The sequence below is a fragment of the Ranitomeya variabilis genome, chromosome 6 (genome assembly GCF_051348905.1).
Source record: "Ranitomeya variabilis isolate aRanVar5 chromosome 6, aRanVar5.hap1, whole genome shotgun sequence".
Taxonomy (NCBI): Eukaryota; Metazoa; Chordata; class Amphibia; order Anura; family Dendrobatidae; genus Ranitomeya; species Ranitomeya variabilis.
The window spans coordinates 556100344-556124709 of NC_135237.1; the positions used below are offsets into that span (position 1 = coordinate 556100344).

Genomic DNA, 24366 nt, shown 5'->3' on the forward strand with positions numbered 1-24366 from the left:
GGCCGATCTGGACGAGCCAACTGAAAGGCACAAACCAAATCCTCAGCATGAACATCGGAGGCAACAACCCAAGAATTATCCTCCTGGCCATAACCCTTCCATTTGACAAGATACTGAAGCTTCCGCCTCGAAAAACGAGAATCCAAAATCTTCTCAACCACATACTCCAACTCCCCATCAATCAACACCGGGGCAGGAGGATCAACAGAGGGAACAACGGGCACCACATATTTCCGCAACAAAGATCTATGAAAAACATTATGGATGGAAAAAGAGGCTGGAAGGGCCAAACGAAAAGACACTGGATTGATAATCTCAGAAATCCTATAAGGGCCAATAAACCGAGGCTTAAACTTAGGGGAAGAAACCTTCATAGGAACATGACGGGAAGACAACCAGACCAAATCCCCAACCTGAAGCCGGGAACCAACACACCGACGACGGTTAGCAAAACGTTGAGCCTCCTCCTGAGACAACACCAAATTGTCAACAACATGAGCCCAAATTTGCTGCAACCTGTCAACCACAGAGTCCACTCCAGGATAATCAGAAGGCTCAACCTGCCCTGAAGAAGAACGAGGATGAAAACCAGAGTTACAAAAGAAGGGTGAAACCAAAGTAGCAGAACTAGCCCGATTATTAAGGGCAAACTCAGCCAATGGCAAGAAAGCCACCCAATCATCCTGATCAGCAGACACAAAGCATCTCAAATAAGTTTCCAAAGTCTGATTAGTTCGCTCGGTTTGGCCATTTGTCTGAGGATGAAATGCGGAAGAAAAAGACAAATCAATGCCCAGCCTAGCACAAAAGGCCCGCCAAAACCTAGAAACAAACTGGGAACCTCTATCGGACACAATATTCTCCGGAATGCCATGCAAACGAACCACATGCTGAAAAAACAATGGAACCAAATCAGAAGAGGAAGGCAATTTAGGCAAAGGTACCAAATGAACCATCTTAGAAAACCGGTCACAAACCACCCAGATAACCGACATCCTCTGGGAAACCGGAAGATCCGAAATAAAATCCATAGAAATATGCGTCCAAGGCCTCTCAGGGACCGGCAAAGGCAAAAGCAACCCACTAGCGCGGGAACAGCAAGGCTTGGCCCGCGCACAAGTCCCACAGGACTGCACAAAAGAACGCACATCCCGTGACAAAGAAGGCCACCAAAAGGAACTACCAACCAATTCTCTGGTCCCAAAGATCCCAGGAGAATCAGGCAAAAAGCTCCTAGAGAGGGCATCAGCCTTAACATTCTTAGAACCCGGAAGATACGAGACTACAAAATCAAAACGGGAGAAAAACAGGGACCATCGGGCCTGTCTGGGATTCAGCCGTTTGGCGGACTCGAGGTAAATCAGATTCTTATGATCGGTCAGGACCACAATACGATGCTTGGCCCCCTCAAGCCAATGTCGCCACTCCTCAAATGCCCACTTCATAGCCAACAACTCAAGATTGCCGACATCATAATTGCGTTCCGCAGGCGAAAATTTTCGAGAAAAGAAGGCACACGGTTTCATCAAGGAACCATCAGAATTCCTCTGAGACAAAACGGCCCCTGCCCCAATCTCAGAAGCGTCAACCTCAACCTGAAATGGAAGGGAGACATCCAGCTGACGCAACACAGGGGCAGAAGTAAATCGGCGTTTAAGCTCCTGAAAGGCAGAAACAGCCGCAGAGGACCAATTCGTAACATGAGCGCCTTTCTTCGTCAAATCGGTCAGGGGTTTAACCACACTGGAGAAGTTGGCAATGAAACGGCGATAAAAATTAGCAAAGCCCAAAAATTTCTGAAGGCTCTTCACGGATGTGGGCTGCATCCAATCATGAATGGCCTGAACCTTAACCGGATCCATTTCTATAGATGAGGGAGAAAAAATGAAGCCCAAAAACGAAATCTTCTGTACTCCAAAGAGGCACTTAGACCCCTTCACAAACAAGGCATTATCACGAAGGATCTGAAATACCATCCTGACTTGTTTCACATGAGACTCCCAATCATCTGAAAAAATCAAAATATCATCCAAATATACAATCATGAATTTATCAAGATAATTCTGAAATATATCATGCATGAAGGACTGAAACACAGATGGAGCATTAGAGAGTCCGAATGGCATCACAAGGTATTCAAAATGGCCTTCGGGCGTATTAAACGCAGTTTTCCATTCGTCACCCTGCTTAATACGAACAAGATTATATGCCCCTCGAAGGTCAATCTTAGTAAACCAACTAGCCCCCTTAATCCTAGCAAACAGATCAGAGAGCAAAGGCAAAGGGTATTGGAATTTGACCGTGATTTTATTCAAGAGGCGATAATCAATACAGGGTCTCAAGGAGCCATCCTTCTTGGCAACAAAAAAAAAACCTGCTCCCAATGGTGAAGAAGATGGCCGAATATGCCCCTTCTCAAAATACTCCTTTACATAGCTCCGCATGGCGGTATGTTCTGGCACAGACAGGTTGAAAAGTCGGCCCTTGGGAAACTTACAGCCTGGAATCAAGTCAATAGCACAAACACAGTCCCTATGCGGTGGAAGGGAATTGGACTTGGGCTCATTGAATACATCCTGGAAATCTGACAAAAACTCAGGAATTTCAGAAGAGGGGGAGGAGGCAATTGACATCAAAGGAACGTCACCATGAACCACCTGACAACCCCAACTAGTCACAGACATAGATTTCCAATCCAACACTGGATTATGCACCTGTAACCATGGGAAACCCAGCACAATAGCATCATGCAAATTATACAACACCAGAAAACGGCAATCTTCCTGATGGTCTGGCGCCATGCACATGGTCAGCTGTTTCCAAAACTGAGGTTTATTTTTAGCCAACGGTGTAGCATCAATGCCCCTCAAAGGAATAGGACTCTGTAAAGGCTGCAAGGGGAAACCACAACGTCTGGCAAATTCTAAGTCCATTAAGTTTAGAGCGGCGCCTGAATCCACAAATGCCATGACAGAAAATGACGATAATGAGCAGATCAGGGTCACAGATAACAGAAATTTAGGTTGTACAGTACTGATGGTAACAGAACTAGCGATTCTCTTGGTACGCTTAGGGCAATCAGAAATAACATGAGCAGAATCGCCGCAGTAAAAACACAACCTATTCTGACGTCTGAATCCTTGTCGTTCAGCTCTAGACACAATCCTATCACACTGCATAGGCTCAGGACTCCGCTCGGAAGACAATGCCATAGTGTGCACAACTCTGCGCTCGCGCAAGCGCCGATCAATCTGAATGGCCAAAGACATAGAATCACTCAGACCAGCAGGCGTGGGGAACCCCACCATAACATCCTTAACGGATTCAGAAAGACCCTTTCTGAAAATTGCCGCCAAGGCATCCTCATTCCATTTAGTCGGTGGTGGCAGCATCATGCTGTGGGGCTGTTTCTCAGCCAAGGGGCCTGGCCATCTGGTCCGCATCCATGGGAAGATGGATAGCACGGCCTACCTGGAGATTTTGGCCAAGAACCTCCGCTCCTCCATTAAGGATCTTAAGATGGGTCGTCATTTCATCTTCCAACAAGACAATGACCCAAAGCACACAGCCAAGAAAACCAAGGCCTGGTTCAAGAGGCAAAAAATCAAGGTGTTGCAGTGGCCTAGTCAGTCTCCTGACCTTAACCCAATTGAAAACTTGTGGAAGGAGCTCAAGATTAAAGTCCACATGAGACAGCCAAAGAACCTAGATAACTTGGAGAAGATCTGCATGGAGGAGTGGGCCAAGATAACTCCAGAGACCTGTGCCGGCCTGATCAGGTCTTATAAAAGACGATTATTAGCTGTAATTGCAAACAAAGGTTATTCCACAAAATATTAAACCTAGGGGTTGAATAATAATTGACCCACACTTTTATGTTTAAAATTTATAAAAATTTAACTGAGCAACAAAACTTTTTTGTTTGTAAGATTTATGCATCTGTTAATTAATCCTGCTCTTGTTTAAAGTTTGAAGGCTCTAACTTATTTGCATCTTATTAAACCTGCTAAATCTGCAGGGGGTTGAATACTACTTGTAGGCACTGTATAACAATTTTAACCTGCTGGATGGAATCACCAGAGGAACAGGGTTTCAGAGCAAAAAACAGTTTACAGTTATTTTTAAAGCTCAAAAATTTGGACCTGTCCCCAAAAAACAAATCAGGAGTTGGAATTCTAGGCTCTAAAACCGGAGTCTGAATGATATAATCGGAAATACCCTGTACTCTAGCAGCAAGTTGATCCACACGAGAAGCCAATCCCTGAACATCCATGCCAGTGCCAAACTCCTGAGCCACCCAGAGGTAAAGAGGGAAGGAAAAAAAAAACACAACAGACTACAGAAAAAAAAAATGCCTCAGCACTTTCTTTCCCTTCTTCTGAGATGCGGTTAACTCATTGTTGGCCAGTTGTACTGTTATGATCTGGTGGCCTAAGAGCAGCATGGAACGTACTCTGGAGAAGGTGGTACCTGTACTGACCGCAGACCCTGTACTTAACACCGCAACTAGAAGTAGCCGTGGAATGTACCTTTCACTCCCTAGACATCTCGACACAGCCGGAGGACTAATTACCCATAGAGATAGAAACGGGAAAACTATCTTGCCTCAGAGAAAATCCCCAAAGGATAGACAGCCCCCCACAAATATTGACTGTGAGAGGAGAGGGAAAAAACATACACAGACTGAAATGAGAATTTAGCAAAGGAGGCCACTTCTAGCTAAATAGAAAGGACAGGACAGAGTACTATGCAGTCACGTCAGTATTAAAACACTAGAAAATATCCACCACAGAAAATACAAAAACTCCACAGCTAACTAAAGATATGGAGGGTATATCTGCATCTCCAGAGATACCAGCTTGGCTAAAAACAAATCCTTATACAGACCAAGCTGGACTAGACAAAAAACATGGAAAGGAACTGAACAATAAGGCCCACAGCATGTGGACAGCAAAAAAATCAAGGCCAGAACTTATCTTTGTAGAAATGCACAGCAAAGCAGAAGAGACCAGGCAGGGATGTGAATCCTCCAAGAACAATGGACAACTGGCACTGACTAAAGGGTCAAGCAAGACTAAATAGCCCAGTCAAAATTACAAAAAGTGAACACACCTGATGAATGGTGCGATCCAGAGACAGCAGCACTACCACTTATAACCACTGGAGGGAGCCCAAGAGCAGAATTCACAACAGTTAGCACCTCAATTTCTTAGGAATCAAGTTCAATACATTAACACAACGTGCTAGGAAAAATCTTGACCTTCACCTACAGATCAAATCCACTGGGTGACCACACATAGACACATGTTGAATATACATTTCCCAACAGAGTATCTTGAAATCAAGTTATTTTTGTAAGACCGGTAAATTACTCACTATGTTGCTCCTGTACTGATATCTCATATGATCCTACATTATAAATTACAGCTTACATTTATATACAGTTTTTGTATATCACATGTCCATTGATACAGTACCTGTTTGAACCACAAGTGAGGCCATCAGTTTGTGAGGCGTTCTTGATGATACTTTTAATGTAGCTCTTATATGATAATACCTGTGTAAAAAAACAGGATTTCTTTTAGATGTTTAAAGTAATAAAAATAGCAAATAACGAAAAAAAAAATCAGGATTTACAATGATATTTTCAAGTTATTAAATTGCTTGAATTATTTGGACAGCATTAACATAAGCAAGTTTGCAATGGACTTGCCTTTTCTTTCAGCTGCCAGTTTCCTGTAATAAAAGCATTTATCTTTCATAGTGTACAGAAGGTTTGCAAGGCGTTCAGCCACTAGAGACTGTCCAGACTCGGGTTAGGTGTGCGTAGTAGTTATATTCCAGGAAAGGAGTTAACTCCTAACATACTAGTCAGTTCTCTCCAGCCGTTTCACTTCTTTACAGCAATTAGCTGATCACCTTCCTTCCACTCCCTCTCAGCTACTGTTATTAATCTTGCAAAATTGCAAGCCCCCAATTTATTGCATCTTTCGGACCAGTACTCCTACTCATGGCTCTCACTGTACTGAGGCATGTGTTTTTTTTTCAAATGTTCTGTCATTTCTAGGTGTAAATATATTGATGGCAGTGTACATTCCAGAACAAACCACTGATAGCTGAATGAGAACTTGTGCGTAGTTTTATACTTTAGATAATAGATAATTGCAAAAAGAATGAAGAGCAGCACAAAAAAACAAAAAACAATATTAGGGTGCAAAGCCCCCCAGGCATGTACCAAACCTTGTCATAGGAGTCCAAAAATCAGAGGCAGCACACCATTGTAGATTGAAGTTTTTAAAAGTGCTAAATTTAGTAGCCCATTGCCACAACGTTTCGGCCCGTGGAGAGCTTAAGAAAGGCTCTCCACTGGCCGAAACGTTGCCGCGATGGGCTATTAAATTTAGCATGTAGATAATAGATAGATAGAAAAATAGATAATAGATAGAACAATAGAAAATAGATAGATTAGATTTGATAAGGATATATACGGTAGAGAGATCTTGTAACTAGACAAATTATTGAGATGAAAGGTCCATTCTTTAGAGTTAAGATGTCAACAATAAAACAATCTATAGAACATAGACATTAGTTAGTCAATACTGTGACAGGAGAACTATATAGTTAAAATAATAGTGCTGCAACAATTAATCATGAATACAATCAGCACTTACCCTCTCTGGAACAGGTCAACATTGTGGAATTTGTGAAGTTCGACCGAAAACTCTAAAGTCCCCTGTACTTCAGACATGGTATTTTCAGGTCATCCCCTATATAAAAAAAAGAAGTCAAATTTTTGGTTCAGCCAAAAAAATCCTGTGAAATATATAAGTATCTTAAGAGCTCTTGTTATATGGCTTCACATGCCCATTAAGGTCTCCAGATGGTAGATGTTTTGTTGCATCCACACTTAGCTTTACACAAAAACTCAAACGATAATTGAAATTTCATGTAACTTTTCAGAATAAACTGGTATGTGTAAATTTGACTGTTATATGACTTGTATCATGTATTTTAACCAGTTTTTCACCTCTGCAAATTATATTTACAATTTGCAGTTCACTGGGAGCTGGTGCGAGGATACTAGTTGCAGTGAACAATCTCATACACAGCACGCCATACAGAGGTATTCCTGCTTTTTTCATCTTTAGCACACAGACAAGCAGCAGCAACATGGAGGAAATTAAACAGCAGTAGTGATCAGTGTTAATATTAATTCAACTCTGCAATGAGGTAAAAGACTTGTTAGAAAGCTCAGCATGATCTTTCTGTGTCTCCCTCTGCCTGTTTCCTCACTCTGCTCCCTCCCTTCTCCATAAAGCATAATTGGTGGTGTCACATGACACCACAGGCAGCCTACAATCCAGCTTTTCTGTGAAAATGGATTAGAGATATTTATGCATAAGTTTATTGAAAGTACAGTTCCATTTTAAACAGGTTATACTACACATCACGACCACTGGGTGGACACATATAGACACACACTGTATATTTATATTTTCATTTATTTATTTCACTTGTTTATATAGCAACATTAATTCCACAGCATTCCAGGCATCATCATCACTGTCCCCAATGGGGCTCACTATTTAAAAACACTGTCAGTTTGCTTTTGAAGATGGGGACGAAATCAGAGGAAACCCACACAAACATGGCTAGAACATACGAACTGCTTCTAGATATTGTCATTGGTGAGATTTATGTAATAAACCTCTCGTGAAAGAGAATTGCATAATTAGGTAATTCTTTAAAGCCAGTCATCTTGCACCAGTTATCTGGGTGATCAATGAGTGGAACAAGCGACCACAAGAGGTGGTGAGCTCTCCTTTAATGAAAGTCTTCAAACAGAGGCTGGACAGACATCTGTCTGAGATGGTTTAGTGAAAACTGCATTGAGCAGGGAGTTGGAAGGGACCCTGGAGGCCCCTTCCAACTCTAACATTCTAGGATTCTATGATCTTGGGATAGGTCATTGCTTATACTGAGTAACCTCAGATTCTGCAAATTTACGGCCTTCTATTAAATAACTTATTTTCTTCAGATTGCATGTGCATCTAAATTTGATTAAAAATGAATATTAATTAGGCAGTGTATGGTTGCAGAACACTGTATCACAGCACTTCATATAGCAGGCCACAAAAAAAGGTATGGCACAGGGTGCTAATGTAAAGCAAGCCATGGATCCAAGTAGATGAGAATGGTGGTTTTGACGTTAGCCCAGTATACTTATTTAGAAATGCACAAGATCTAAATAATGTATTAAAATAAGCGAATATTCAAAACTAAATATAGCAAACGCACAAAAAATGAATAGCAACAAAAAATAATCTAAAATATTTTTTTTATTGATACATATAGATATAAAAATTCTACATTAAAAACACAGGGGGAATTAAAAAGAAAGAAAGTTCATGAAAAACGCATCATGGGCATAAATAAAGTATGGATGGTCAATATCAAATTCTCTAGAAACTTAAAATGGCTGCATGTAAGATATATAGCATTGGATAAACTATGAAAAGTAGTGCTGGGTATATATATATATACTGTATATATATATATATATATATATATATATATATATATATATATATATATATATATATATATATATATATATATATATATATACAGATCTGTCAAAAATTAAGAGACCACTGCAAAATATTCTGTTTGGCTGATTTTTCTCTTTATAGGTATATGTTTGAGTAAATTGTAAATTGTTCTTTTATTCTATAAACTACTGACAACATGTCTCCGAAGTTCCAAGCAATAAATTTTGCATTTATTTTCTGAAAATGAGAAATGGTCAAAATAACTAAAAAATACATTGCTTGCACACCTCACATAATGCAAAGAAAACAAGTTCATAATCATTTAGAAACAACAATACTAAAGTTTTAACTCAGGAAGAGCTCAGAAATCAGTATTTTGTGGAATAACCATGATTTTTAATCACAGCTTTCATGCGTCTTGGCATGCTTTCCATCAGTCTTTCACACTGCTTTTGGGTGACCTTAAGCCACTCCAGGTGCAAAAATGTAAGCAGTTCTTCTTTGTTTGATGGTTTGTGACTATCCATCCTCCTCTTGATTACATTCTAGAGGTTTTCAATGGGGTTCAGGTCTGGAGATTGGACTGGGCATGACAGGGTATTGATGTGGTGGTCCTTCATCCACACCTTGATTGACCTAGTTGTGTGGCATGATGCATTGTCCTGCTGGAAAAACCTGTCCTCAAAGTTGGGGTGACATTGCCTGAGCAGAAGGAATCAACTGTTTTTTTAGGATAACCTTGTATGCGGCTTGTTTCATTTGTCCTTCGCAAAAAACAACCTGTCCAATTCCAGCCTTGCTGAAGCATCCCCCGATCATCACCGATCCTCCACCATATTTCACAGTGGGTGCAAGACACAGTGGCTTGTACGCCTCTCCAGGTCTCTGTCTAACCATTAGACGACCAGGTGTTGATCTGGGGATGCTTCAGCAAGGCTGGAATTGGGCAGGTTAATCTTTCCGAAGGACGTATGACTCAAGCCGCATACAAAGTTATCGTGGGAAAACATTTGATTCCTTCTGCTCAGGAAATGTTCCCCAACTCTGAGGACATAATTCAGAATGAATTCCAAGTAGGCCTCCGCCATTCATTATTGCACTAGGTTTTGCTACTGAGGACGAAAGGGTCTCATGTTTGCTTCTACCTTCTTACTCTTTCATAACCCATGATCTAATGACCAACTCATGTGTTTGCTAACAGGTTCCTCCAGAGATGGGAGTTCTGCTTGGATATTGGTATCTAATAGGATGAGAGTAACTAGGGCTCGGACAGCCCCCATGGTCCCTATTGCAGTCACGAGTGACCTTGATGATAAATCTGCCGTGGTACTTAACATTTCCCAACTTTAAGGTACAGTTTAGGATCACTATGAACGTACAAGACTGTAAATATATGAACGAAAAGTGGAAAAGAACTGGGTAATCAATGGAAAGAAATGGGCAGGGAGATCATAATTTTTGAGTGTGACCCCTTTTCTAGCTCTGCTATGGGGCCCCAAGTTTACTTGCTACCTCTCTGGTCTCACTAACAATAATTCCTCAATGTTAAATTAGAAATGTTCTGGAACAAAATGTAAAATGGTATGGTGTTTTTTATGGAGTTTTTTTTTGCATTTTTCGGGAGTAACATGAATCAAATGTAATGCAACTTCCATTTTCTACCGAAAAAGAAAACACGAGGGATGAATTCTGGTACAATATGTGCCAAAAACTGGCTTACATGCCATTTTTTGCCACATTTGTTGCTCAAAACTCGTTTTGTAACGCACTCTCCGATTGGATGTGTCTTAATGTTGATGGATTGGAGGAATGCATAAAATATGTCAGAGTTTTTAATACAAAGTATTGGCGTAAACTCAACAAAATGAATAGGACGTGCAGAGGTAGACCAAAACATCAAAAGGTGCCGAAATTTATAATCCAGTAGGAGCCACTGTGATAAAGTTATTCTAAAGGGGAAACTATTTTCTCTTCGCAAGCGGAAGTTTAAAATGCTCATATTACTACTGGGATTATTCAACCATTCTGATTTTCAAAATAAGTACACAAGCATCATCAGGTCTGAGAGACCTATTCTGACGTTTGTGAGTCACGCACATGTTTTATCCATGATTTTCACAGATAAAACAAATACCCATTAAAGTCTATGGTGCTATTTACATATCAGTGATTTTTTTTGCCAATGGTGTGAATGCAAAAAAATCATAAAGATGTGTTTTTTTTTTAATCACAGTCATTGATCAAAACTATTCATATAAGTCTATGGGTCCATGAAAATCACGGGCAACACATGGATGTCCTGCGTTTACTGTCCATGTTTTTTTTTCAGACGTAAAAATCACTGATGGTCAAAATTGGTGAAAATCAGATTAAAAACGCTGATGAAACTCGTACCGTGTAAATCCCAGATGCCTGAAAGAGGCCGAACTATGGAGTATTAATCATCATAGTCATCTATATCATTTCCATTTGTGTCTTGTAGTAAATGAGGTCAGTGGCCCTTGATAAAAAAAGGATTTATTTCTCTCTCTCTGTTTTTCCACTGATTTCAAAATTGAGAGTTTACTTCTGGAATACATCTAAAAGTCTTTATTAATAATTGATGTAATTTCCTAAATTCTTTCCGTGCGAGGCGTAAACACAATCTATATTTTTGTAAATTTTCTCACTTGTGAATGAACAAAAGAGAATTTGTGTTGGAGTCTTGAAAGTGACAATAGAAGCCAGATTATTCATTACCAGACTGTCAAACAAATCCCCGGCAATGGAACATACTCGTTTAGTAATTAGGGAGCATTAGCATTTCTATTCCAAATACATTTTGAGCAGAGAATAAACAGAACAAAAAATGGATGACGACTAATCTCAGAATATCTGTCCCACTTCCATGAAGTCCATTAATCACTCACTAATGATCATGTGGGCAAATGAGAAGGTGCTATAAATAAATCCGAAACCACAAACCCTTCATTAAAGGGATGTTCCAGTTGCATATGATGTGTTATTGTATTACTAGTATATTCCATCACTTACTGGAGTTGTCCCGGCTTGTGGTCACTATGTGAGTGCAGACTTGTCAATTTTCACAGTGCACAGTGTACGCTGTTAGGATTGGATGGTGCTGGGGTGGTCATGTGACAGCAAGTTTATGATTTGCATACTTCTGGCCACATTCCGACTAGATGTGTCTGGCCTCAGTCAATACAAGTGTACGTCTAGTCGGCATGTGACCACATGTATGGAAATTGCATGCTTGAAGTCTTGCGTGTGCAGCGCCCCAGAGTCCTGGTCGTTGCAGTACTGTGGCTCCGCCGCTAAGGGGGGCTATGGTACGTCTGATGGCACTGAAGGAGTTCATCTGACCAGGTATCACATACACCAATACATTTCACAGTCGGGCCTCCAGGGGGAGCTAAGGGTGCTATTTATTAGGCCACTCCTCACCACTGTGGGTAAACTGGGGGTCAGGCAGGAAGTTAGTAGAGAAAGCTGACTGGGTTGGAACCAGACAACACCTTGTGGCAGGGGGTGTTGTGGGGAAGATTCGGTAGGGTCCCTGTCAGGTTTGGGACCCTGACAGAGGCCTGGCTAAAAGAAGGAACGTCACGGGACCGTGCCTGCTCAGCATAGCGGCGGTGCCCTAAGAAAGGAACAGAAGCGAGATATATTGTGCTGAGTGAGAAACGAGATCAAAGCAAGAAGGAGAATACCAGTAGGAGTCATGCTGTAAGACCGAGGCAACATCCTACTGAGGCGCATAACCGGTGGCCGGAACGCCGAGGAAGTATTCATATATCTAGCTCCAGGCAATAATTCAAACCAACGGCAGGACAGTCAGTCATAGGCGGGCTGTCTCACCTAAATCACTTATGCAGTCTTGGGGGGCAACTTGTGGAGAGGGGCGACTCTAGGGTCCCGGAAGAGCTCCGAGCCTACCCGTCATACGGGTGCCGTCCTAACCGTAACATCAGGGAGGGACGGAAGATTAGCAGAACATCATCTAATCGAGTTGTGAGGGAACTTAAGAAACAGACACAACAGTTGTGGGGACTTTACGTAAGCACAGCAGGGAAGGACCACAACACATAGCGCTAGCAGGTAGGCACAGATTTCCACCTGCAAAGAGAACTCTGGAGGTGCCATTGGACCGGCCGGACTTGCGAAGCCTGGTGAACCGTATTCCGGACTGAGGACCCAGAGACCTTCAGTAAAGAGGTAAAGAGACTGCAACCTGGTATCCTCGTTATTTACTGCACCGCACCACCACCATCCACAACCATCATTCACTGTACGCCCCTGAGCAGGGTCACGGACCGGGCCTAGCCACCGTGACAACCCCGGAGCAGAGACTCAGAGGCCCGGTACCGGGTACCCCTCGGCCCTGCGGCAGTGGGGGCGCTGCAAACTTGGCGTCACGAACAGGATCTACTTAAGCCTGAAGAATCAGGTCATGTGTGCCTTGGAACTGTGATTTATTGTGCTTGGACTGTACTTTATTGCAAAGACTGTGTGTTGCCATTTACCGCCAAAATCCACCACCATTACAGCGCTGAGGAGAGCGCAGGAGAAGAAGAGGGGCGTGGAGTAGGTGTAGACAAGCTGAAGAGCGCGAAGGACCATGGCCGCCCAGTCTAAATATTGTTGCATCCTAAGGGCGGGCCCAACAACAGGGGAGATCCGCCTCCTGATCTTCTATGGCGGGCGGAGACCGAAGAAACGAAACTATGACTCAGATGAGGTGGGACTGGAGACTGGAGAAGGCCTGCAGAAAAGGATGGCCCTGCATCGACCCCCGTCACTGGAGGATTATTCGGATATGCCCCCGCTGGAGGATCTGGATCCGTGGGAGCTGTCGATGGGGCACCCTTTGCCTGCACAGTCCCCAGCTTGCGTGCCCCCCTAAGGGGAAAGGAGTGACGCTGGAGGAGTCACCCCAGGTAGGGGTACTGAGTGCCGCGACCCCCAGGGAGATCGCCTCACCTCTGCACCAGACCCGGCCGCCGCTGCGGCCACCGGCGCTCCAACATTCCTGCCGCCTGCTCCCAAAGAACCGGGGGGGCCAGACATGGGGCCCTTCCCTTGGGGAGAGTACAGGAATCACCTAATTGCGGAGTTCCAGCGAGAAGTGGAACGGGAGGCGCGTGGTGAGCTGCTGGAGGGCTCCCTGCCGAAGTGGGGTGTCATGATTGTTTACCTGCCCCAGACAGGAAAGGGCTTCGTGCAGGAGATTGGGACAGCCCTGAGAGTCCGCATCACCCGGGATGAAGTGGAGCCCTGCCTGTGCGGAGACGGCGCCAAGTCCTTCATGAAGCCGGGGGATGTGGTCACATATCGCCGGCACCTAAAGGGGAGCAGCTGGTGGGCCCGGGATATGCAGCGCTGCACCGCCGTTCTGGCGGTATCCCGAACCGAGGGGGAGGAGCTCGCCGCTGAAGCCGCTGCTGCCGCTGCCGCCGCTGCCAGCATCATCCATCGACCCACACAGACCCTCATAGCAGCGCACGACCTGGTCGTGCAGGAGACCCGAACCCACGGGGTACACCTGGCCGCGGGAGTGGACTTGGAGTTCAGCCTGTCCGGGCCGCAGAAAGCCACCTGCCAGGTAAAGCCTCGGTGGGGGCTGCCAGAAATTGAGTAGTAAATAAGTTTTAATGACTGTAAATAAGTTAACTGTTTCCACCATGTTGCTGCTAAACCCATCCAGGGTTAACTCTTAAAGGGATCCCTTTGTTGACCCGGGATCCCTATTGTTTCTGCTGTTTGGTTAGTTTTTCTACCTTTTGTTCCGTTACCAAGAACTGCCGCAATCATGAACAGTGCATGATACAAACTGCTTGTAAATAGTTTGCACCTTCTTAAAGGTGCTCCCTACTGGTTTTACTTAAAGAAGGACTCTTTGCGAAGATACCGCACCGGAGCCCTTGCTGAGTACGGACTGGTAGCTTGAGAAGATGTGCTACCTCATACAGACTGGATCCCCTCTTAAAGGGGATGTTCACTTGTTGCACTTAAAGAATGGTATTGCTTTAAGACAGATAGATGGCAATAATGTCTTGACAAAAAGAAAATGATGATGATGCTCACGTGTAAAAGTTATATGTATCCAACTAGTTGATTGTAAGAAATGTTCAATAATGTTAAAGGAAGGATGAGGACAGGAAGTGAACCCGTAGGGGTTAGTGGTGAGTCCTCTTAGGAGCCATATAGAGATGGCTCAGTGATCTCAAACTGAAAGAAAAACATGTTCTATACTGTGTATAGTAGTGGAAGGACAGAAGGCTCGGGCAGAAAGGAGCGGTCCTGTGATAGAAAGGAGAGGCAGTAGGTCTGGAGCCGTTAGGACAGGCGGTCCTGCAGATGTAAAGTAGGAGAATGTAGCACAGTTGCTCAAGCCTTATAATGTGTTATAAGAAGGTCTTTAGTGGATTTAGAGTGTACATCCTTAAAGGCAATATTGAATTAATGTTTAAAAATTTTGCACTTAGTAGAATACCCGGTTGGGTAAGAAGAGTTATTTATAGAAAAGTTATTTAAAAGTATTTAACCATGTTTGTAACGTTCAAGTGTCCTCACCTCCCATAAAGGGAAGCTCTGTTCAAGTATGCTTATTGTTATTGCACTCACAAAAATTGTATGTCTTTTTGCTGACATGTATTGTTGTTTTCTTCCCAGTCCCGGAGTACTGGATTTAACCAGGGGGGAGTGCAGCGCCCCAGAGTCCTGGTCGTTGCAGTACTGTGGCTCCGCCGCTAAGGGGGGCTATGGTACGTCTGATGGCACTGAAGGAGTTCATCTGACCAGGTATCACATACACCAATACATTTCACAGTCGGGCCTCCAGGGGGAGCTAAGGGTGCTATTTATTAGGCCACTCCTCACCACTGTGGGTAAACTGGGGGTCAGGCAGGAAGTTAGTAGAGAAAGCTGACTGGGTTGGAACCAGACAACACCTTGTGGCAGGGGGTGTTGTGGGGAAGATTCGGTAGGGTCCCTGTCAGGTTTGGGACCCTGACAGACGCCTGGCTAAAAGAAGGAACGTCACGGGACCGTGCCTGCTCAGCATAGCGGCGGTGCCCTAAGAAAGGAACAGAAGCGAGATATATTGTGCTGAGTGAGAAACGAGATCAAAGCAAGAAGGAGAATACCAGTAGCGACTCTAGGGTCCCGGAAGAGCTCCGAGCCTACCCGTCATACGGGTGCCATCCTAACCGTAACATCAGGGAGGGACGGAAGATTAGCAGAACATCATCTAATCGAGTTGTGAGGGAACTTAAGAAACAGACACAACAGTTGTGAGGACTATCCCGTAAGCACAGCAGGGAAGGACCACAACACATAGCGCTAGCAGGTAGGCACAGATTTCCACCTGCAAAGAGAACTCTGGAGGTGCCATTGGACCGGCCGGACTTGCGAAGCCTGGTGAACCGTATTCCGGACTGAGGACCCAGAGACCTTCAGTAAAGAGGTAAAGAGACTGCAACCTGGTGTCCTCGTTATTTACTGCACCGCACCACCACCATCCACAACCATCATTCACTGTACGCCCCTGAGCAGGGTCACGGACCGGGCCTAGCCACCGTGACAACCCCGGAGCAGAGACTCAGAGGCCCGGTACCGGGTACCCCTCGGCCCTGCGGCAGTCAGGGCGCTGCACGTGCACCCATTCTTGGTGCCGCCAAAAAAACCCCGGAAAATCCTGACTGTGAGGATTCACAGGTCTACAATCACATACGGTATGGTGATTGCAGACTTGTACCCCAAGCCTGGACAAACCCTTTCATTGAGTATTCTTGACTTATATTTTCAAGAAAACTAGAATTCCTTTGCTAGGATCTTTTTTCTTACAGGGGGACTCCATATTACCCAATTATAAAATAAAGCACTGCATAGAAATCAATAAACCTTCCACATGCACAGACATCCTATGACTTCCAAAATAAAGTGGTCTGCCCTTTTTCACATCTTTCTTATAGGAACATGAACCACCTTTGTCGAAAAAAATGAAGACTTTAAAGTGGTTCACTCAAGGTCAATGTTTGGGATGTGGGAGAAGGGTGCAGTTCCTGCTCACCAGGGAGATGGTGAACCCCTGATGATTGACAGTCCAGAATATTGGGTCCTTAATACCCAATGAAATGACCCTTGGTAAAGATCAGTAATCTTGAAGAAACTACTGGCAAAATAATAAATCTTTATTTTGGATACATTAAAGGGAACCTGTCACCAGGTTTGACCGATAGGAGATAAGACCACCACCATTCAGGCCTGATATACAGTATTCTATAATGCTCTATATCTGCCCCCGATCCGACCTGCAAGACAAGAAAAATACCTTTTACTATACTTACCTACGGGGCGGGGCCGTCCGAGGGGTGTCACTAATCTGGTTTCGGTGCCTTTCTTCTTCTTGTGATGCCGTCCTCCTTCTTGCTTCATGTGGATGACGCGTCCCTACATCATCCACACAGTGTTCCCTAGCATCGCGTTCCTGCGCAGGTGTACTTCTCTACCATGACAATGACAGAGTAAAGTACTGCAGTGTGCATGCGCCGGGGCTTCTGCAGTAATTTGCTACCGACTTAAATTCTCGATGACATATCAGAAATAGGAATTGTCCAAGGAATCTATTTTACAAAGACTACGGACTTGACCCCTATTTAATGTCTTGATGACATACTGTATAAAGTATAAGGACATGTCAATGAGACCTCCAGTCTCTGAATCTTTACAGGTGTAACCCTTCTGTTAAATTCTATAGTATTAATATATGTGGAAATTGAAAACAACCAGGTTCTTCAGCAAACATCTGAGACACCAAAGGTTGCGTAGCGCCGGTGTCTCTCCGCGTGGTCCCTCTCCACCTGCAGAGATGACAGTGTACTCACCACCGTTGCCCTCATCCTGGTCCGTCTCTTCCTGCAGGATTGCAGCTGTCCAGGGTGCGTGCACCACATGCATGTCCCTGGGCATTGTTATTAGGACATGCACGCGCACACTTCCCATTTCTTAAAGGGGCCGCCCACGTTCCCTTAAAGTGACCCCAGCCAATAGCTGAAGTACACATCCTATTTAAGGCATCTCCTCCAACATGGAGGTGCCTGTGCAATGTTGTGAGTTTGTTTCCTAAATTTTTTAGGACCATGTACGCTTCACCAGCCAGTGTTTATCTCACAGTCAGCTGGTTCTGCTGCACCTGCCAGGGTTTATCTCAACGTCCTCTGGTCCCACTGCATCTGCCAGTGATAATCTCAACGTCAGCCGATCCCGCTGCACCTGTCAGTGCCCATGTCAGCGTCAGCCAGTCCCACTGTGCCTGCCAAATCTCAGCTCTATGTCACCTGGTCCAGCTGCACTTGTTATTTCCCATCTCTCCGTCAGCCGATCCAGTCTGCATCCGTGGATCCAGTTCTCTTACTCTGTCTGCCTGCGACTATTGGACATTCCCTCGGGCTGCCCCAGGTACCCATTCCTAGGGGGTCAGCTGCCACCTACCCAAGGTCTGTCCTGGAGTAGCACCTGGACCACCTCCCTTGTCTCTCCTCAGATCTCGGTATCATATGCTGCTGCATATCCATGGCCAGATTAGGAAAGCCTCCTAGTCACGTCCCTCCAAGTACTCCTTGGTGTCCGATGAGTGGGTCCACCATCCAGCCCGTTACAGGTTAAACCTTCCAGTTTTATTTTAGAGCTTTTCAATAAAACTTAGCTAAACTCAAGCATGGACTACTGTAAATGACTAAATGCTCCACAGGAGATAATACCGAGTTATTCTTAAGAAACAAAAACACATCAACAGAAGATTACACCTATAGTATATCTCACCCACTGTTCCTCAAAACAATGTTTAGCACCGTGTGATGCAACCTCGGGTTATTGTCACAACTCACATGGTTACTCTACACAGCAAGGTCTATATCAGGTCATAGAGATTTGATTATATGTTGCCTTCATTGAGAAAACAATTGCTGAAAATTGTTAACGAAGCACTTCCATCAAAGTTTTTATCCTCTTAATATATTGCAATCATCACATTATATTGCACTGTGTACTCACAATTCCTCATTTTGCCTTTCTACCCAGTTAATTCTACTCTTTTCCTTTATGTATATAACATCACGTGATTTAAAACTGACAAGCTGAATCCTTCTAAGATCTATGTTGAAAAGGAAGATTTTTTTTCCCTGCGTGAGTCATCATTAGAACTACAATTCTATATTACCGCAAAGTCCCTATCTATCAGAGGTGGCTGGTCTCCTAGGCAAGTGCCTTATGGAGTCTAACTAGTTTTAGTGACTCTACTCCAATACTGCAGATACAAAGCTTTTTCTGCCAGTAGCATTGGAAAGATCTGTTTGGATCAGTAGCTCAACCATGCTGCTGGTCCAAACAGTCAATCATTCAGGAGTGCATAGCCCTCAGCTAACAGAAAGCCGGTGGCAGATGAGCGGTGCGATCTTGAAGATTGATCTTGGAAAAATCTCATAAAAGAGGTTCTCCTTTTTGGACAATTCCAGCTCATTTTCAAATGGGAAGCTAAGAAGAAGAATGGATCTCCATGTTTTGGAGGTTGTGGGGAAGTCCTATTTTATGCATTTTGAAGACTTACTGATTTCTATACAATGCTGCATTAAATAGTCAGGTAATATTGTGTTCCCCTGGTGAAATGAAGATGATCACTGAAGGTCCCAGCAATGGATGCACTCACAGAATAGTTACATTCTGGGGGAACTGCTTAGATGAGGGAGCATTCACAGTGGACAGCTCGACCTTCACCATTTTTCAGCACAATCCTAAAGGTCTGGCTCCGTTATAAACATCTAATTTTCCTTTGGAGTCCTTCTTAGACCAAATGTAGCATTATACTGGGTTTATTTAGATGAATGACTTCTGATGTAATAAATGGACATCTTAAAGAGGCCCTGTCATCACCAGGTCACAAAGTGGCCAGTTGTTGCTCTTAATTTATTCCAGTTGCTCCCCTGAGTGTTCCAGTTTTTGGGACCATATGATTCCTGAGATTCAGCATAGTCAGTACTTTTTATTGCTAATTTTGATGTTCTTTAACAAGGAGACATGGCTTAAAGGGTAATTATGCAGAGAAACCTAAAGCCACGCCCCTGAGGATCAGGTGAGCTACGCCTCCTTGTAAAAAATATGAGAATTAGCACTAATGAAAGGTCCATATTTCTGGAAAAATAAAAAACTAAATTTTCAGAGGAGCAACAGGAATAAAATAAGGACAAAAAGGGTCTATTTCTGATCTGGTGATAGATCCTCTTTAACGTACACTCGCTGGTTTCTCCTCTTTAACTGAAGTGGAAATAATGAAGGAATTTTGAGTAATCTCAAATTTTTAACTGCTATTTAATTTAATTAAAGGGTATCTCTCATGGGGACAATTGCTTTTTCTTACAAGGCTCCCCTAATGATAAGCTGAGTCCTGATGGTGGCATCTCCGGTGAGATTTCAACAGAAAGGGCCATCCTCACCGCCCCTTATGAATCACTCTCTCAAGTGGCTATGAATCGGCTGCCCAATTCCCAGGAATGGGAAGGGATTCTACTATTTTAGACCAAGCTTTAATGTTCTGTAACTCGGTCACGTCATTGAGATTTATGAGTAACCAAGATGATGTTTCCTACGCGGCTGCTCTCTCTACACGAGTGCATTTAAGAACTGATAGTGATACTCTTGCAGAAGAGAGAGTCAGGGAGCTTCACCGTAGTGTTGAAAGCTGTATGCTGAGGCTGGGAGTAATGAAACCAGGTGGGTGCCGGTCCTGCTGGTGAACTCAGCCGTGAACAGGTAGAAAAGGAAAGGATTTCTCAGGCACTCCAATGAAGTTGGTGAAGAAGATTATTCCTTTATTCAGACATAAAGTGCAGCTAAAAAGCTGGGAGCGGATTAAAAAACCTTACGTGTTTCTGGTGCGATACTGCGCCCTTATTCATAGGAGTATCAGGAAAAACAAGTAGACAAATATATGTAGTAAATATTGACCAATCAACAAGATCAAATCATAATGACATTCTCTATTTATTATTATTATTATTATTATTTATTTATTTATTTATTTATATAGCGCCATTGATTCCATGGTGCTGTACATGAGAAGGTGTTACATCAAATTACAAATATCACTTACAGTAAACAAAACTAATAATGACAGACTGATACAATGGGGAGAGGACCCTGCCCTTGTGGGCTTACATTCTACAGGATTATGGGGAAGGAGACAGTAGGTTGAGGGTTGCAGTAGCTCTGATGGTGTTGAGGTGGTCGTGTGGTCATTACAGGCTGTAAGCTTCTTTGAAGAGATGGGTTTTCAGGTTTCTTTTGAAGGATCCGAATGTGGTTGATAGTCGGACGTGTTGGGGCAAAGAATTCCAGAGGATGGGGGATATTCGGGAGAAGTCTTGGAGGCGGTTGGGTGAGGAGCGAATAAGTGTGGAGGAGAGAAGGAGGTCTTGGGAGGACCGGAGATTACGTGAGGGAAGATATTGAGAGATTAGTTTGGAAATATATGGAGGAGACAAGTTATGGATGGCTTTGTAGGTCAGTGTTAGTAATTTAAACTGCATACACTGAGGGAATGGGAGCCAGTGAAGGGATTTGCAAAGGGGGGAAGCAGGAGTGTAGCAAGGAGAGAGATGAATTATTCGGGCAGCAGAGTTAAGGAGGGACTGGAGTGGTGCGAGAGTGTTAGAAGATAGGCCACAGAGGAGGATGTTGCAGTAGTCGAGGCGGGAGATGATTAGGGCATGCACAAGCATTTTGGTAGAGTGAAGGTTGAGGAAAGGACGGATTCTGGAAATATTTTTGAGCTGGAGGCGACAGGAGGTGGCGAGAGCTTGGATGTGCGGTTTGAAGGACAGGGCAGAGTCCAGGGTTACTACGAGGCAGCGAATTTTGGGGAAAGTGTGATTTCATTTATTTTGATAGATAGATCAGGTAAGGAAAGTATGCAAGATGGAGGAAAGATAATTAGTTCAGATTTGTCCACATTGAGCTTGAGGAAACGAGAGAAGAAGAAGGATATGGCTGATAGACACTCTGGGATTCTGGAGAGCAGAGATGACATCTGGGCCAGAGAGGTAGATCTGAGTGTCATCAGCATATAGATGGTACTGGAAGCCATAGCACCTTATGCACCATGTGTGAAGAGACACCGACGGCCTCGTCCTCACATCCACAGCATAGCATATGGTGAATTCAACAGAGCCAAACGGATCTGCTCTTCTGATCCTTTATTTTTCCAAGTGAAAAAATCAGGCACGACTAAGAAAGCGGGGAAACAACGAACATGAAATTAAGCGTGTACTCACCTTTGCAGCCAACAAACCCAGATCACTTGTACCCAATAAATCTTCATCGGTTGTGAATGAATACGATTTACCTCTTACAGTTTCCACCCCTTACACTCCGTAATTTAATTTAATCAAATCTATCATCTCTAAATATTTACCTGTCATGAATCAGGATGACATCTTACGAAAGATCATAGCTAAAGGCTGCAGGTGTGTGGCCAGAAGGGGTACGGCTTTGGGTAATTCCCTTTCTCCGAGTCTTATAAGAAACTCTCACAGGACCAACAATTGGTTATCTGTCAAGGGTTTCTATAAATGTGCCGGAAATAGATGTAATGTATGTGCATTTGAGTTGGACAAAACAAAGTCTTCCAATGGGTCCCAAAATACCGAACATCACCGCACTAACACTGCCGGAAAAAGCTGAAGACTGCCGAGTGCAGTGAATACCGCCGGAAGGTAATGAGCGGCCCCGGAAGCAGATGCGGCCGGGAGACAGCAGTACGGGAGGACGCGTCGCTGGACAGGTAAGTATAATATTTATGTTTATTATTAATTTTATGCTTTCTTTTACAATCCCTGGACCTGAACTGGACTCGTACTGTAACACTGTTTTCGCATGGAAACCCGTGTTCGGGACCTTGTGACCAAACACTATGTGTTGGGTACGAGTCCAGAACTTTACAGTTCGGGTTCGCCCATTCCTATTTATTAAGTTCATTCCAAAAATTATAATTTTATTTTTTTTTTAATTTGATTTTTAATTTGTTGTTGTTTCATCGCATTTTATGCTTTGTTCATGTTTCTCATGTTTTCATTCATTTGTTTCCATTCTTGCTTGCTTTTTTCACAGATTCCGTTGCCTGTCGATCTGTCTTCACACATGGTGCATAGGGAATGTCATTATAATTTGATCTTGATTATTTTCACCAACCTCGTTGGAGTACCTGAGAAATCCTTTCCTTTTCTAATTGATACTCTTGCAGTGCGGAGCGCCGGCCATTACTCTCCATTCTGCTTGTGCATGCACAACACAGACCAAACAATACTGCAACGTTCCTACAGAACCAAACAAGTGACTCAGCCGTTGTCCAGCCGCATACACCTACTACAGTTCACACCATGCTTTGTCAAGATGTTTTCTGCATTCCGCACAAGTTTAGCCACATTTAGATCCACCTCTTAAATCCAAAGACTAGGAGTATAAAAAAAGCACAAAAAAACTACAGGTGCTCATAAAAATAAAGACAAATATAATATTAGGAGAATCATTTCAAGGTCAGGATGTCACTGCTGTGGCTTGTGAACAAAGGCAAGAAAAAGCTATGGTGATGTGCTACTGTATCAGTGATGGAAAGCTGATTTTGATATTTTAATTTTTTTTCTCTTTTAATAAATAGACTTAATATTACTGACTCTATGTGCAAGAATATAACTACTATAATACTGCCCATATGTACAAGAATATAACTGCTATAATACTGCTCCTATGTACAAGAATATAACTACTATAATACTGCTCCTATGTACAAGAATATAACTACTATAATACTGCCCCATATGTACAAGAACATAACTACTATAACACTGACCCTATGTAAAAGAATATAACTACTATATTACTGCTCCTATGTACAAGAATATAACTACTATAATACTGCCCCTATGTACAAGAATATAACTACTATAATACTGCCCATATATACAAGAATATAACTACTATAATACTGCTCCTATATACAAGAATATAACTACTATAATACTGCCCCTATATACAATAATATAACAACTATAATACTACCCCTATGGACAAGAATATAACTACTATAATACTGCCCCTATGTAAAAGAATATAACTACTATAATACTGGTCCTATGTACAAGAATATAACTACTATAATACTGCCCCTATGTACAAGAATATAACTACAATAATACTGCCCCTATGTACAAGAATATAACTACTATAATAGTGCTCCTATGTACAAGAATATAACTAATATAATACTGCCCCATATGTACAAGAATATAACAACTATAATACTGCTCCTATGTACAAGAATATAACTACTATAATACTGCTCCTATGTACAAGAATATAACTACTATAATACTGCCCCATATGTACAAGAACATAACTACTATAACACTGACCCTATGTAAAAGAATATAACTACTATATTACTGCTCCTATGTACAAGAATATAACTACTATAATACTGCCCCTATGTACAAGAATATAACTACTATAATACTGCCCATATATACAAGAATATAACTACTATAATACTGCTCCTATATACAAGAATATAACTACTATAATACTGCCCCTATATACAATAATATAACAACTATAATACTACCCCTATGGACAAGAATATAACTACTATAATACTGCCCCTATGTAAAAGAATATAACTACTATAATACTGGTCCTATGTACAAGAATATAACTACTATAATACTGCTCCTATGTACAAGAATATAACTACAATAATACTGCCCCT

The 24366-nt window shown here is 42.9% G+C and overlaps 1 protein-coding gene across 1 annotated transcript in view; it reads right to left on the bottom strand.

Moving 5' to 3' along the window:
* The window catches only part of FAM135B (family with sequence similarity 135 member B), a 289887-nt gene that overhangs the window by 128879 nt on the left and 136642 nt on the right, over window positions 1–24366 (bottom strand). The window contains exons 2-3 of the mRNA XM_077271274.1: window positions 6672–6767; window positions 5478–5557 (exon numbers count right to left, since the gene is read on the bottom strand). Coding sequence (XP_077127389.1) covers window positions 5478–5557; window positions 6672–6748 — 157 coding nt within the window. The 5' untranslated portion in view covers window positions 6749–6767. The remainder of the gene's footprint in view (window positions 1–5477; window positions 5558–6671; window positions 6768–24366) is intronic.